The sequence below is a fragment of the Haliaeetus albicilla genome, chromosome 1, assembly GCF_947461875.1.
Source record: "Haliaeetus albicilla chromosome 1, bHalAlb1.1, whole genome shotgun sequence".
In the NCBI taxonomy this organism is placed as follows: domain Eukaryota; kingdom Metazoa; phylum Chordata; class Aves; order Accipitriformes; family Accipitridae; genus Haliaeetus; species Haliaeetus albicilla.
In genome coordinates, this window is record NC_091483.1 from 36,840,102 (window position 1) to 36,853,642 (window position 13,541).

Here is a 13,541-nt window from a genome sequence, read left to right on the forward strand (position 1 = left end):
ACATTAGACTGAAATTTTCTGTGACAAGCATGTGCCCAGGGCTGAATTGTTCGGCGTTTTTTAAAAAAAAAAAAAAATTTGGACATTTGTCAGTTTCTTTCTGTGGCTGCCACCAGCAGCTGTTGCACCAGCAGTTGTGACAGAAAGCAAAGCAGGAAGGCGGTCGCTTCCCTGTTTGCATGTTCCCCCTGCTGGTGTCCAAGGAGCAGGGAGCGGGGGAGAGCTGCTGCCTTCGTGCAGAAGGATGAGAAAATGACAGGAAGGGGACAGAGGAGAGGGCAAGTGAGGGGTGAGAAGTCTACGGTGAGTCAGGAGCGTAGGTGAGTCTGTTAGAGGTGCTGGGACTGAAAAGCCAAGGATGCCAGGAGAGCTGATATGGCCATAGGGAAGTTAGCTCAGAAGCAAAACAGGCTGGAAATTGCTAGATTCTCACCACCTAAAAACTGGGATATAACCTACGCTTCAAGTTTCAGTATTACACTGCTATCAGCGAATAACTGAAACTCGGTGGCAAAGTGAGCGCTTCATCTCTCGCTTAGGGGAACAGCAACTAGATGGTGACAGCCTACTAGTATCTTAGTAATTAACAATGGCAAGAGATCCGTGCTATGAAACTTAACCATCAAACCTCACATATAAACTGTGTAGATCCCACAAGATTGAATTTCTGGATTTGGGCAGGAGTGGGTTTGCTTTTTTTGATATGTAAATGGATAAAAATAATACTTAATATGAACTCTGTTCAATGAAGTGCAACAATCTTTATGTTCCTAAAGGCTCGAAAGTCCAATACTTGGATGTCGACAAGTTAAAAAATTAAGACTAGCTTCCTATAGAGCATGCATTTATGACCATTTATGACTTTTTCTTATCCAATACTAAGATATTTACAAAATCAGTACTTTGAAAAAGAAATCTTGGGTTTCTTCTATACAGCTGAATAAGTAACTGTTATAACAGTGCAAATGAGTGAGAGATGTGTTGTCTTGAAAAGGAATTTTAAATTGTGACTGTTTTCTACAGACATTATCAGAATAAACAGACATTACAGAATTATCAAGACAGTAGCAACTACGTGTATTTTCCACCTGCACTGGAAGCAGAGATATCAGTGTGTTAAGGGGACAAAAGTTGTCAGCTAGTCAAGAAATTACAAGTAGCTGCTGTGCCTCCTTCAGAGGTACTGCATTGCTAAGACCAAGATGAATTTTCATATTCAAGGGTGGTGGAAGAGGGGGTGCCTGGCACAGCATTCAGCTGTAAAAAGGTAAAAGGGATTTGGGAGACAGAGCAGGAGGGATCAATTTTGTAATTTTGGCCCTCAGCCTCACCTCTTGTTCTCCGGATGTTCCTACGGGAAGAAAGCTTTGGAAATGTTTTCAGGAGTACTGCAAACAATGCAGAAAGTATACCCTTAAAATGACGGTTACTTCTTCAAAATGTACTATTATTTGTAGCTATCATTAAAATGTATTCATTTTTATATTGTATAGATCTGCCAAGCGGTCCACACACTTATCGCTTAGAAGATCTTGCCTATACTAGAAGTGGAGACAAAGGCAACTCTGCAAACATAGGTATTTTTCTTTTTCTTGCTTTCTGAAGCGATGTAAGATTTTCACGTGAGAGTTGCGTAGCAAGTGCTCTTTTTTTTTTTTAAATCTCTCACATCACTTAATTTGTTTTTTTTTATTTGTCTCTGTGCTGAAACAAAAAATAATCTGTATAAAACAAGGATTTTACTAATGTACCTGCAGTTTTCTGTTTAGCAGCTGTTGAAATCTGAGGTACTAAATAAAAATACTTGCATGTCATACTACAAAGAAAAATGTTTGTTTAGGGTTGCAAAGTTGAGCTCCTGAAAGATAAGAAATGCCTTTTTAAGGTTTCCTTTACACATTAGTTGCTACTCCTTCATGTGTATGTGTTACGTGATGTAATCTCTTGGTTGTCTGATCATGTATAATATTTCGATACATGAATATTGTAACACGTTTATGGCTAAAACATTGACAGTGTTAGGAAATACCGAAGTTGTTCTTGCATGTAAGAGAATGTTTTTATTATATTGTAAATCCAAATGGTGTATTTCAGTGTGCAGTCTCTCTACATTGATTGTGCTGCTGCTTGCATTGTTTAATAATTCCTTCTATTCCTTACTTCTGCATGCAACAATTGGCTCTCTTACTTGTTGGAAGATGAGAGCGTGTGGTGTTCAAAGCTCAGTATGAATTAAAGGTGCGTGTGGGATTTGATTTGCTACTAGCTGTCATGCTAAAACTGATTAATTTTGTTCATTTATATTTAGGAATATAATTTTCTTGTCCTTGTTTGTGAAACTGTTTTTTGGGTTGAAGAATGAAGGAATGTTGATTGATTTTTTTTTTTTTTTTTTTTTTCCTTTCCCCATGGTTGACCACTGTTGCAATGTAGCATTGCCAAATCATGAATGATACTTAGCTAATAGACTTCCTCAGATACAAAGACACTACTGCTTTATTAAGGAACAACAATAACAACAACAAACTTGACCTCTAAGATTAATTTAGCTTTGAAGTCCATAGATAAAAAGATCCCTGTGACACAAATCTTGGTCCCTGCTTTCTTGATCCTGCTGTGAAACCTCAGCTTCAGCATAAAGTTACCTGAAGCTTATGAAAGCTTATTTACAGCAATAAAAATGTAATTGTGATTTCTCACGCTTACGTCAGGATCTCGTGCAAGGAGTGGGGCAATGCCTTGTTATGGTTAATTGTGATTACTTGTCTAAGCCTTGCAAACCATTTAGGGGAAGAGAACTGCCTGTGGGTTGTTTGTTCCAATGTTGTTCTTTAGGTGTCTTGCAGTGGCAGGGACTGTTTGCAGCCAGAAAAAGTCCAATAATCACTTAGTCTGGGAGCATTCTTTCATGTCATGCTCCACACTCCCTTTCTACTGACAGAGACAAAGCTGTCATGCTATAGTTTTTTTATTCAGGAGCTCATTAAGAAGATCTGTACGTACAGTTTCAGTTAAGAGGAGGATCTCAAATCAGTTTTGAAAGGATAAATACAAATTGGTTTTAACAGCTCCTATTCCAACTAACACCAGTTATACCTAACAGGTGTGATAGCACGGCATCCCCTCTACTATCCATACCTAAAGAAAACTTTAACTGCTCAAGCCCTGGAGAATTACTTCCAACACCTTTTAGAGCAAGAAAAACCCGAAGAAGAACTAGTAACAAGGTGAGTAGCTTGCTGCTCAGTCCACAGTTGTATGGTAGATAAGTGATGGTATCAGAGGTTATCTTAAAGTATGTTAACATAAATACTGCAAACCTGTGTGTATTGTCTTAAATATTTTTTATGTATCTTTCTTTGTCTTTTTAAATAACAGCCTGAGCAATAGTCATTGAAAAAGAACATGAACTTGGGCCTCTCCTGAAGCTGGACAAAGGCAGTGAATCTCTTTAGTGAAGGCATTTAAATTCCCAGAAATAGCACATTAGTGTTGGGGCTATTTCTTTGTTTTGTTCCACTACAGAATGTCTACAAAATAGAAATAACTTCTAATGTCCTTTGAGAAATGTATCTTTCCATTGGTTTTGAACCATTTGGAGGCTGCGGGAGCCTTAGTAACTGAAGCTTCCCAAGCCTCAGAGCCACTGTAAAGTTGGGAGTTTGAAATCCCTAAACCACCACCTGAAAGACATTCACGCAGCCAGTATAGACTGGAACCCAAACCTACCTGATCAGCCATCACAAACGCCTCATCCTAACCCTCTCTCTGCAAAACATTTTAATCTTTATGAAGTTCACTCACTTTAGAGAAAGTATTCCTTTGAGTACCCCACTCTCACCTACTTTTTTGCCATATATACCAAGCCAGAATTTAAAGAAAAAAAACCCAGCTAATTTCCCTTTTTAAAATATGACAGAGAATACATCCTAAACAGGACACTTTCACCTGGTATTCATCTACAAAAGAATATCCTCTGCCAGCAGATGGCACATGTAACATTTTTGTTTTCGTGCTATCTTTGGCTGATGCTCAGGGTCTTTCCTGGGGACTGGCAAATGAGACATATACTGTTCTTGTAGCATGAGGTAATAGGGCTCATTCTCTTAAGGGTGTCCAATAAAACAATCAACAGATTTTAAACCTTTTTCTCTCTTTAAAAACAAACAAAAGCTTAATATTGCAACAAACCATTCAGTCTTCTAAAACCTGTTTTGATACAGAGTCAATTATTCTGCAAATAGGGAGATTCTGCCAAAATCATTATATATTGCCATGGGTAATGGATAAACTGTTAAGTGTCTTTTTGCTTCTTTAAAGAGCTGCAGTCAGAAAGGTGCAGCTCAAAGCTCAGAGAGAGCTTGGAGTTATTTTAACCCCCAATCTTTGAGTTGTAAGTGCTGTTCCTTGTCTTCACAAGCAGCTCAGTGCAGATCTCGCCCATTGTTTCGTAAGTGCTAACAAATCTATGTATCTAATAAATTGTGATACCAAGAAATGTAACTGAATTTCCTGTGAAACAGAGCAGAGAAGGGAAGAAATCAAAAATGTCACACCTCCTAATGATACTTTTGGAAATTGATTCATTGTTGTTCCTTAATGCTGTTTACGTTCAAAAATAAAAGTTGAAATTTGCTGTGTCTGGATGAAGCCAATTTATTTTGATTAATTAGATTATCTGTTCCTGGGTTTGGCTTCCTTTAATGATGTGATAATGGAGCTCTGTGAGTGAATTGAAAAACTACTGGCGAAAAAGAATAAATCCTTTTGTGGAAATAGTTAGGATTACAAGGATTATGCTCATGTGCTTCAGATTGTATAGTTTCTTTTTAAATTACTTTGTTTATTTTTTAGTTTTAACTGTCACAAAGAGAGCTATCTTACTCTTTCATTTTCCTTCATTTCCTTTATTTAAATTGTGAGTGGTTAAAAAATATGCATTAGTTTTGCTACTAAAAACATACCAGCCATGGCTCTGCCTCACAACAGAATAGAGAATGTCAGCCAATTGCCTTTCATTCTTTTTCATTAAAGCTATTAAATAGGTGTACTAAACAGAGAAAAGGTGGGATTATTTTGATAGGGAACACTGAAAACTCATAAACTTCCAGATTTTCAGGTAACATAGTAACAAAAGATGATCTTTCAACCCCCCCCCCCCCCCATACCCTAAAACCCCAAACCTATGTGATTGCTTCCCCCTGCTGTGTAGACTACATTCTTAACAGATCTGATAATCTTAAGATATGGAGTAAGAAACTTTTCATTTAGTGGCATTAGGTCAGTCATTTAAGAACAATAGTAAAATGATCTTATGAGAATTTGCTGGTTTCATCTTCTGAAATACGGTTGTCTTCTCTATGTTTTGAGAGCACCCCAATGCTCAGAAATAAAAATATGAAAGCTGATTTCTTCTTACGGGATATTTTTACTAAGAGCTGAAGTACAAGAAATGTGGATACTGATGCTTCTAGATTGCTTTTTTTGTACATATATTTATTATGGGGGGGGGGAAATACTTCTCTCCAGTATATCTCATGCAAACACCTCTAAGCCTATGGACTCAGTTCCTGCTTTCCTGTGATGGGAGGAATCCTATCTTTTCTTTGATTTACATGCATTAAGTAATTTTTATACCATTATTATTTTCATGCATTTTAACAGGAAATCCACAGGGAAACCTGACTACTTTGAATAGGTATGGACAGCACTTTAAAGGAAGTAGTTAAGCAGGCACCCCATTGTGCATAAGCATAGGAGTTCAGCTAGAACAGTGAATTTTCCTTGTTTTACTGGGTTCTGTCACAGACTTAGTATTCTTTGAAGGGTTTATTTGTTTTCTGTGCTTTTTGAAAGCAGCTCTTAAAACTTTTGATTGAATTGTACAATTAGATAATATTTTCTTCCTTTAGATCTCAGTTAATTAAACTTAAATTGTTTAATTATGCTGGGTGAATGCATGCCAACATTTTGCTTAATGTATTGTTGCTGCTCAAGACTATTATGATGGTTATAGTGGTTTTTCTTCTTTTATTGTGGGAGTGTGTTTTTTGTGTGGAAATATTTTGGATGCTCAGATGCTTCAAACGGACCTTAAAATATTGAAAATGCTGACCTTTGTATATTATTTGTAATACTAGTTTTAGCTAGGGTATTTCACTGTGAATATTTCCTCAAAGTACTTGAAGTGAATGTGCCATTCTGTAACATTCCGAATTAAGATCTGTTGCTTGTATTACATGCTCCCTCTGCCAGAATTACTGCAGAAAGTGAAATAAAATTCTTCCACTCTTTTTGTCACTTGCTTCTGCTTTTGTACACGCTTCAATTTCTCTCCTGATTTGTTTAAATGATTAAGAAGTCATGAAAATTCTTTTGAGAGCTGAGGTATTAGCTTCTGGAATACATATTCCATTAGTCTAGTTCCTGTGGATAGATCTGCCAATTGTGAAATTGCTTGCTGCCTGGAAGTTATTGCCAGTTTTTCAGAGTAAAATTTACAGTGTAGTGTTTTGGTAGTCCTCTAGCTCTCATGGTATATGGTTATTGGTAATTTGTATTGAGTTTTTTAGTTGAAAATTTTGTGGGGTCCTCTGATCCCCCTATGTAGTTGATTATGCTATTAAATTTAGTAAATTATGCAGGTGACTTATTGTGGAAATTGCTTTATTCTTCATATTCCTGTTGTCTAGTGGAGCACTGTTGGATTAATTGAACTTTCATGCCTTCCCAATGGATTTGCCTTTAAGCATGATAATGTTGCCTGGCAAGTAGTTTTCAAGGAAGGTCCACAGAATGCTAACGCTAGTTTTCGTCTTAATAACAACTAATAACGTTAATACCAAACTAGAGTGTGGTAATGAAAAAATAGAAGGAGCAGTGAAAACTCATTGCCTGGGAGACAGGCACAGACACTTCATGACTACTGCTTGCAAGAGCATAATTAGAACTAAAGTGTTTGCCAGGCCGCTCAACAGAATCATCTTCCATGAAAGGTTTGGGTCATATGTGCAAGACATAAGGGCATACAGAGATGTGAACGTCAGCAACAGCCATAATTTTCACAGTTCTAAAAAGGAGCTGAAAAAGATAAACCTCAGAGTGACAAAATCAGCAGTACAAGAGCACTGCAAGAAATTCCACCTATTTCAGAGGACAGATTTGAAGAATCTGTCCCAAAACAAATGAAGATCAGATAGGTGATGACTAAAGAAAAAGAGGTGGTGTTGGAGGAAGTGTGATTTCAATTGCAGCAGTCAAACATGTGGAGACAGAGGAAGAACTGGTTATTGTCTTTCTCTGTTATTCCTCATGTCTTGCTGATGTTCTGATTAAATCCTTTCCTATGGCAAAAAGGAAAGCTATCGAGTTCTTAGACAAAATATTGGAGGAAAGCAAAAACAAATAAGAATACAAGGAAGATGACAAAACACTGAAAAACTGTGCAAGGAGAGGCAAATGGAAATATGCTGTAGACCTATTTATGGAATTTGAAACAACTTTGTTAGGAAACCACAGAGCCATTTGCCAAACTTCTACAAAAGTTTCCAAATTGGAACTGCACCAGTCAAAAGCAAAGATGGAAAAATGCTTACAGTGGCAATGGAACAGAAAAATAGGTCTGTCGCACTAAAATAAAATTTTATCTGAACAAAGTACATGGCTCCAAGAAGGCGTTGAAATGTAGCTCTACTTTTCATTTGTTGTAAAATTATCTGTAGTTGGTCATAAGAGTTTGATCTAGTGACTCACAGTTACTTCTCAGTAATAAAGAGGATGCCTTCCCAATTAGCTGGTGGCCTTTGTTAGCAAAAGTGTGTTCCAGGGATTAAGTGATTGTATTTTTCAGTATCAGAACTAGGAAATATTAAAAATACTTCTCTCTGCCCACTGTGTTCTCTGGGTTCATACTGGATCTTGAACCTCTTGCCTACAGAGCTTTCTATGTGGGCTTTAACTCTTATTAAAAAAACCAATGCAGAAAACAACCTCCTTAGAAATGAATGAGTTTTGAAGTTGAGTAAGAGGAGAATAATTACTTTATGGTCCTGCTTTAAAACTATTATGGACTGTTGATATGGAGTAAGGGGAAAGAACAAGAAGGCAGGGAAGGCTGTGGGTTAATCTTCAGTTAACTTTTAGGCTTGACTCAGTAGTGAGATGCCATCAGAAGCATGAAATTTTTCCACTCTGTCTTTTACTTGATGTTCTGTACAAGTGTTTCTTACAAAATCTCCTGAGAAACAATATTAGATTTTATTTTACAGATACGAATTGCCAGGAATCCATGGATTAAATTTTGTTCTGAAGAACTCCCTTGGTGGTGGTGGCATAGCATCCCTAAGAAGTGACCCACAGGCATGTATCAAAGCATTGATTTTAATGTAGTTATCTTTTATAACTATGTATTACACAGTCTCTTTTATAACCAACTTTTAGGCTGGAACTGTAAGCTTTTGGTTTTGACTCTTTAGTTCCTTTTAATTTCGTGTTAATATACATTATCTACTTAATTGTTTTAAGGTTTGAAAACAACATAGGGAAGTAGAAAGTTGATTTAGAATATTTGGTGAAAAAGATGTGTACAAGAAACTGTGAAGAGAGTCGTCAAATCAGTTATGCTCTTTATATGTGCTACCTGTGTTTTTAAATGCACCAGCAAAATTAACTTCTCAAAGGCTCTTGCGTTTTGGAGAATGCAGATTTACTAGACAATTCTGATTGTTTCCTAGTACATACAGGAGCCATTAACTGTTCGACAACTCTTCTAGCTTAGCCTACGACTCCTACAGTTAAACTACCAATAATTAATATAAATTTGAAGTAGAAAAATAGATGGATAGGAGATCTTGTGTGTTGATGACTTGTAAATCTGAAACTAACATTTTTTGCAAGTGTATAATTTGAGTATTAAATATTTGAAGCTTCTAAACCTGAAGATGAGATCCCTTAATGTGGCAATCCTGTGGTTACAGCAAAGCACAGTTCTGCCACCATAGGCTGAGAAATGCTTACGTGTACAAATAATCTCAGCATAGTCAAGAAGGCTGTTCACAAAATAAGATGCTATGTATGAACCAGATAGCAGAACTGAACCCAAATTAAATTGATTTTTAGCACTAAGTACCAAATAAATTGAAGAAGCTATTCCATCTGTTCAGGTTTAGATGCTTGAAATCTCAACTGTATAGTTTTCCTTAATTATATTTATTCACAAGTGAGAAAATCAAATAAATGGAAAAGGTAGATATAACTGAATAACCTACAGTCCAAGACTTGATAAAATTCATCCCAAATTTATATGTAAGTATATGTAGAGATAAATACTCAAAAAACTTACACAGCATGCTGAGTTCTTACACTGATTATAGGAAAAATACCCTATTAAACCATCCTTAAAAACTTAACTTACAAAGGTGTTATATTTAGATAGCAAAATTAAATGTTGGTTGGGTTTTTCTTCTTACAGGGCAAAGCACTTGGACAGATGCTGTTGGATTTCCAGATCAAAAATGTTCCTGATTTAAAATCACTGATAGAGTAACAGGTGTTTAATACATATGCTTTTAACACTGAGTGGTATAAAAACATGTTATAAACAAGAACTGGCTTCTTGAGTGAGGTTTGGGTTTTTTTTTTAAAGTCAAAGAGTAGAAATTAGTGACAGTTATCTCTCAGAGGCTTAGCTACATGGCACAGATTAGCAAATGTTTTGAGTAATACCAGACTAATAGCTTTGTCTGTGACTGATAACATTTCCTGTCTAGATAATACATTGGACGAAGAATTAATTTATTTCCTGTAAAATAGAATTAATCAAATTGCAACATAACATTTAATTATGAGACAAGATAATCTTTGTTCTAAGATGGAAATTACCTCCTGTTCCGTCCATCTCTCTTCCTTCTCTCAATCTTTGTTTGAAAATTAAATGGACCGATGTAGTTGAGCTCCTGTCATCTGTGTGTGTCCTGTGCATGGAGTGCTGCTGGGTAACCTGCTGTGCATTGCTATGAAGTCAGCACTGGGGAACAGCTTTCCCTGTTGGGCAATAAAGTAATAATTGTTACTGCTACAGAGCGACTGGTAGTAAATGCTGACCTTTGGCAGTGATCGACCAAACTTCTAGCACTTTGTCCAATTAATGACAGACTTTATTATCACAGTTTCCAACATCTCTTACTAATTAATCCATCAGTTGAAAGCACTGACAAGTAGTAAATTGCAGATCTTGGCGTGGGAGTACATTTGAAGATGAGGAAAGGAGAGTGCTGTGAGCTAGTATGCCTGCTTGCTCTCTCTTGTGATGGTGCAATCCTGGCAGGGAGGAAGGGGGGCTGGGTGGTGGAGGGATACCTCATTTTGTTTCAGGGCTCTTAAGTGCTTGTTTTATGCAGCAGAGTCCCACCTGGATTAAGTTCATTTGACTGCTATTTGCATTGCCCTTCCCACAGAAAGGTCCATAAACTTTACACAGAAACGTCTGTCTCCAGGTGTGAAGGAATACCATGTTGAATGCAGTGTGCTCCATCTCTCTTCTGACTTTCAGTTACCACCTCCAGTCTCCCTGCACAATATGACTAGCATGTTTAAATTAGGATACTCCTAAACTTCTTCACCTGATTAAGCAGAGACTTAAAAATCCATATCATACTTCCTGGGACAATATCAAGGTGGAAATTCTGGCCCAATAACTGTGTTTCCTCTGCAGAAGCCATAGAAATATTACTTTGTGTGTTCAGGCATTTTATATTCAGAAATTAATCCTTTCCTTTATTTTGTGGAGACTGTATTAATTGTTTAGTGCTGACAAAATGAGACATTACTAATATCACATAAAATCCTTAAAATAAGCATTTTTAACTGTCACCAAAACTATCTCTTAGTCGTTCCTAAATCTCAGTCTGTGCTACCACTATTATTAATTTCCTAGCCTCTTTCTTGCTAATGAGGACTATACAATGAGTTGTTCCCACCTTTCTGTAGTTTTGTTCACTTGAATTGAAGGTATCATAAGTGAACACTTCGTCCATCTAAACATACTACTCTCTTAGCGAGTCATAAGTACTACCTGTGTATATGGCATGGTTCAGTCTAGTTATAAAAAATGAGTCATTACTTCATTCCAGAAAAATATCCAACTTAATAACTTCAAAGGGAAAACGGCATGCTGGTTTTATTACGTTTACAGTCATTGTTCATTAGAAAACACTTACTAATAATTTGGAAGCCTGTTAGTTTAGCAAAACAGACAGAGGTATTGAGAGTGATAATAAAAAAGTGATAAACCTCAGTAGCAAACCTACAAGGATAAAAAGGCTACAGTAAATATTTGCAGTTCACTCAATATGCTGCTTAAGTGACTCTGTAAATGTGTATGCAATAATCTTTGAATAAAAGCGAGCATTTATAAAGTATAAATTTGTTTGTCATTTATGTTGTTTCTTTTACTGGAAGAGAGTGATACTTAAAAGGTTCTTTGTTTTGGGGTTGTTTCACTTGCCTGCAATTTTGTGCATTGTCTTTGCTGGTTCCTTTCTACCTTCAGATTTTGTGTGTTCTGTCCCCAGTCTTTTTTAAATACAAAACCTGAAAAAGTAAATGATACTATTTTCTAGAGAGCTGGTCATTTACAGCTCTACAATGGAAGCTGTAATTTGCTGAAAAGAATGGTACAGTGTTCAAATGGATTGGATATGGGAATACAAAGGTGTTATTTTTTAATCCCTGGAATTGCCCTTTTGGATACTGTGAACCCATCCTTCACAAACATGTTTTCTGTCCATTATTTCTTTCAGTGCATCGGCTTAAACCAAGTGGCATTGCTTTTCAGATACTTTCTTGCAAACTATAGCCTTAAAAAATCCCTATCCAAAGATTTTATTCTCCTTGACCTCCTTAACATGTTTTGAATTCATGAACCTGTACTTGTTCCAGCAATCCCAGCTGACCTTGAAAGCTTGTTAAAGCTGCATTTGTTTTGTCATCTACGGTAGAGATTGAGTAATTGAGAAACGTTTGGTAAAACGTAAATCGTAGTCAAAGGTGAGCGTGTATGCAGTCAGCATTGGTTTAACTTCAGTCAGTTAAAAAATGCATTTTGCATGCTTGTTAAACCAGGGCTGTTCCTCATATAGGCAAAACTTACTCTTCCAATTGCCTTTCCTTCCTGCTTTTTTCCCTACTGTGTTAGCTGTGAGGACAGGATGGAAATAGTAATGCCTGGCATATAAAACGAGGTTCCATCTGATACACGAGTTTCAGTGTAATGGAAACTGGTCACACCTCTTACCTGGGAAGTTTTTGTGCTGTGGCTCATCTGCATTACAAAACAAAGGCTGCATTCTCTTACTTCTTGCAGCTTTCTTACTGCATCTCTCCTCACTCTCGAAAATTAATCATGGGATTTATAGTTGAATTATTCTGTAGCAGCTAACAGTCCAAACACTTTGTCAGTTTGTTGTTTAATATTTCAAAGTGATTTTCCCACTGCTGTTTGTGCATTAAAGGTACAAAAGTTATTATACAAAAGTGACCCAAGATAAAGGATGTGCCAGAGTGTTTGAGGCACAAAGTATATTTTTGGTTTAGCCATCTCCAATGAAGCCATTTTTCAACTAAAATACAGGTTATTTTTCCCTTTCAGAGGAGAGTAAAAATAATTGTAAGTATACCTTTCAGATTTTGTTTTACATCGTGGCAGTTTGAAGGTAATAGGAGTGTGGCCCTGAGGGTTTGAAAGCAGAAAATGTTGGGTTGCAGGTTGCCTTTCAAGAATCTGAATGGTTTCATTCAGAAATGACTTTGATATGTTGTATTAAGCGCTTTGCACAGGGTAACGCAACAGTTGCAAGGTAGTGGCAAAGCCTTACCTGGGTGGATTTCACCTGCTGCAGCTGGGTATGTGTGTTGGCTGGAGGAGTGAAGCTGTTTCACAGACCTGTCTGCCTTGTAATGCCTTGTGTGTTTGTTCTCTTGGGGTTCCCGGGCCTGAGAGTGAGCGAGTAGTTTGCGGGGGGGGGGGGCTCGTTAGTGCCTCAGGTATGAGGAAATTACACTGCAGAAATGTCACACCTCTAGCCTTATTTCTTTGAAACCCTCCCATGCAGTAAGGCTTTGAGTCTCCTCGTGGCGATTCTTCTTCTTCGGTTTCATCCTGGTTTCCTTTCCGGATTTACCTGAAATGGACCCTGGTGATTTGGGGATTAAAGCTAACTGGCATTAAGAAAGCAAACAAAGGATGCCTGCAAGTAAAAGATCCCGTTGGGAAATGTCTCTTTCTGCCAGGGAGTTCGGCTGCATTCCTGTACCTACCTTTGGGCCGGGGAGAGAAATCTGAACCGTAGGACTGAAGCATCTCTAAACACGTATTTCAACAAAGACCATCCAGACGCTCCCTTGTCAGCTTTGGGGAAGGGAAGGGGGGGTCTTGAGATGGCAGCACTGGGCAGGACCAGTGCTTATCCTCGCAGGAGGGAGACGGAAACCTTTCTGTGCCAGGACTTTGATAACCTGGCTGGGGTACATTGCTTCAGCTCTGG

The 13,541-nt window shown here is 37.5% G+C and overlaps 1 protein-coding gene across 5 annotated transcripts in view; it reads left to right on the plus strand.

Moving 5' to 3' along the window:
* LOC104323624 (uncharacterized) overlaps positions 1–11,421 on the plus strand; it is a 66,286-nt gene extending 54,865 nt beyond the window's left edge. For 2 of the 5 annotated variants that reach the window (XM_069785724.1, XM_069785748.1), the window contains exons 17-20: positions 1,494–1,577; positions 3,104–3,227; positions 8,268–8,358; positions 9,470–10,075. In XM_069785724.1, coding sequence (XP_069641825.1) covers positions 1,494–1,577; positions 3,104–3,227; positions 8,268–8,358; positions 9,470–9,544 — 374 coding nt within the window. In that variant the 3' untranslated portion in view covers positions 9,545–10,075. Of the gene's footprint in view, positions 1–1,493; positions 1,578–2,198; positions 2,239–3,103; positions 3,228–8,267; positions 8,359–9,469; positions 10,076–10,400 lie in introns of those variants that run through there. The other 3 variants (XM_069785732.1, XM_069785739.1, XR_011325123.1) reach the window with 3 other exon arrangements.
* The last annotated feature ends 2,120 nt before the right edge of the window (positions 11,422–13,541 follow it).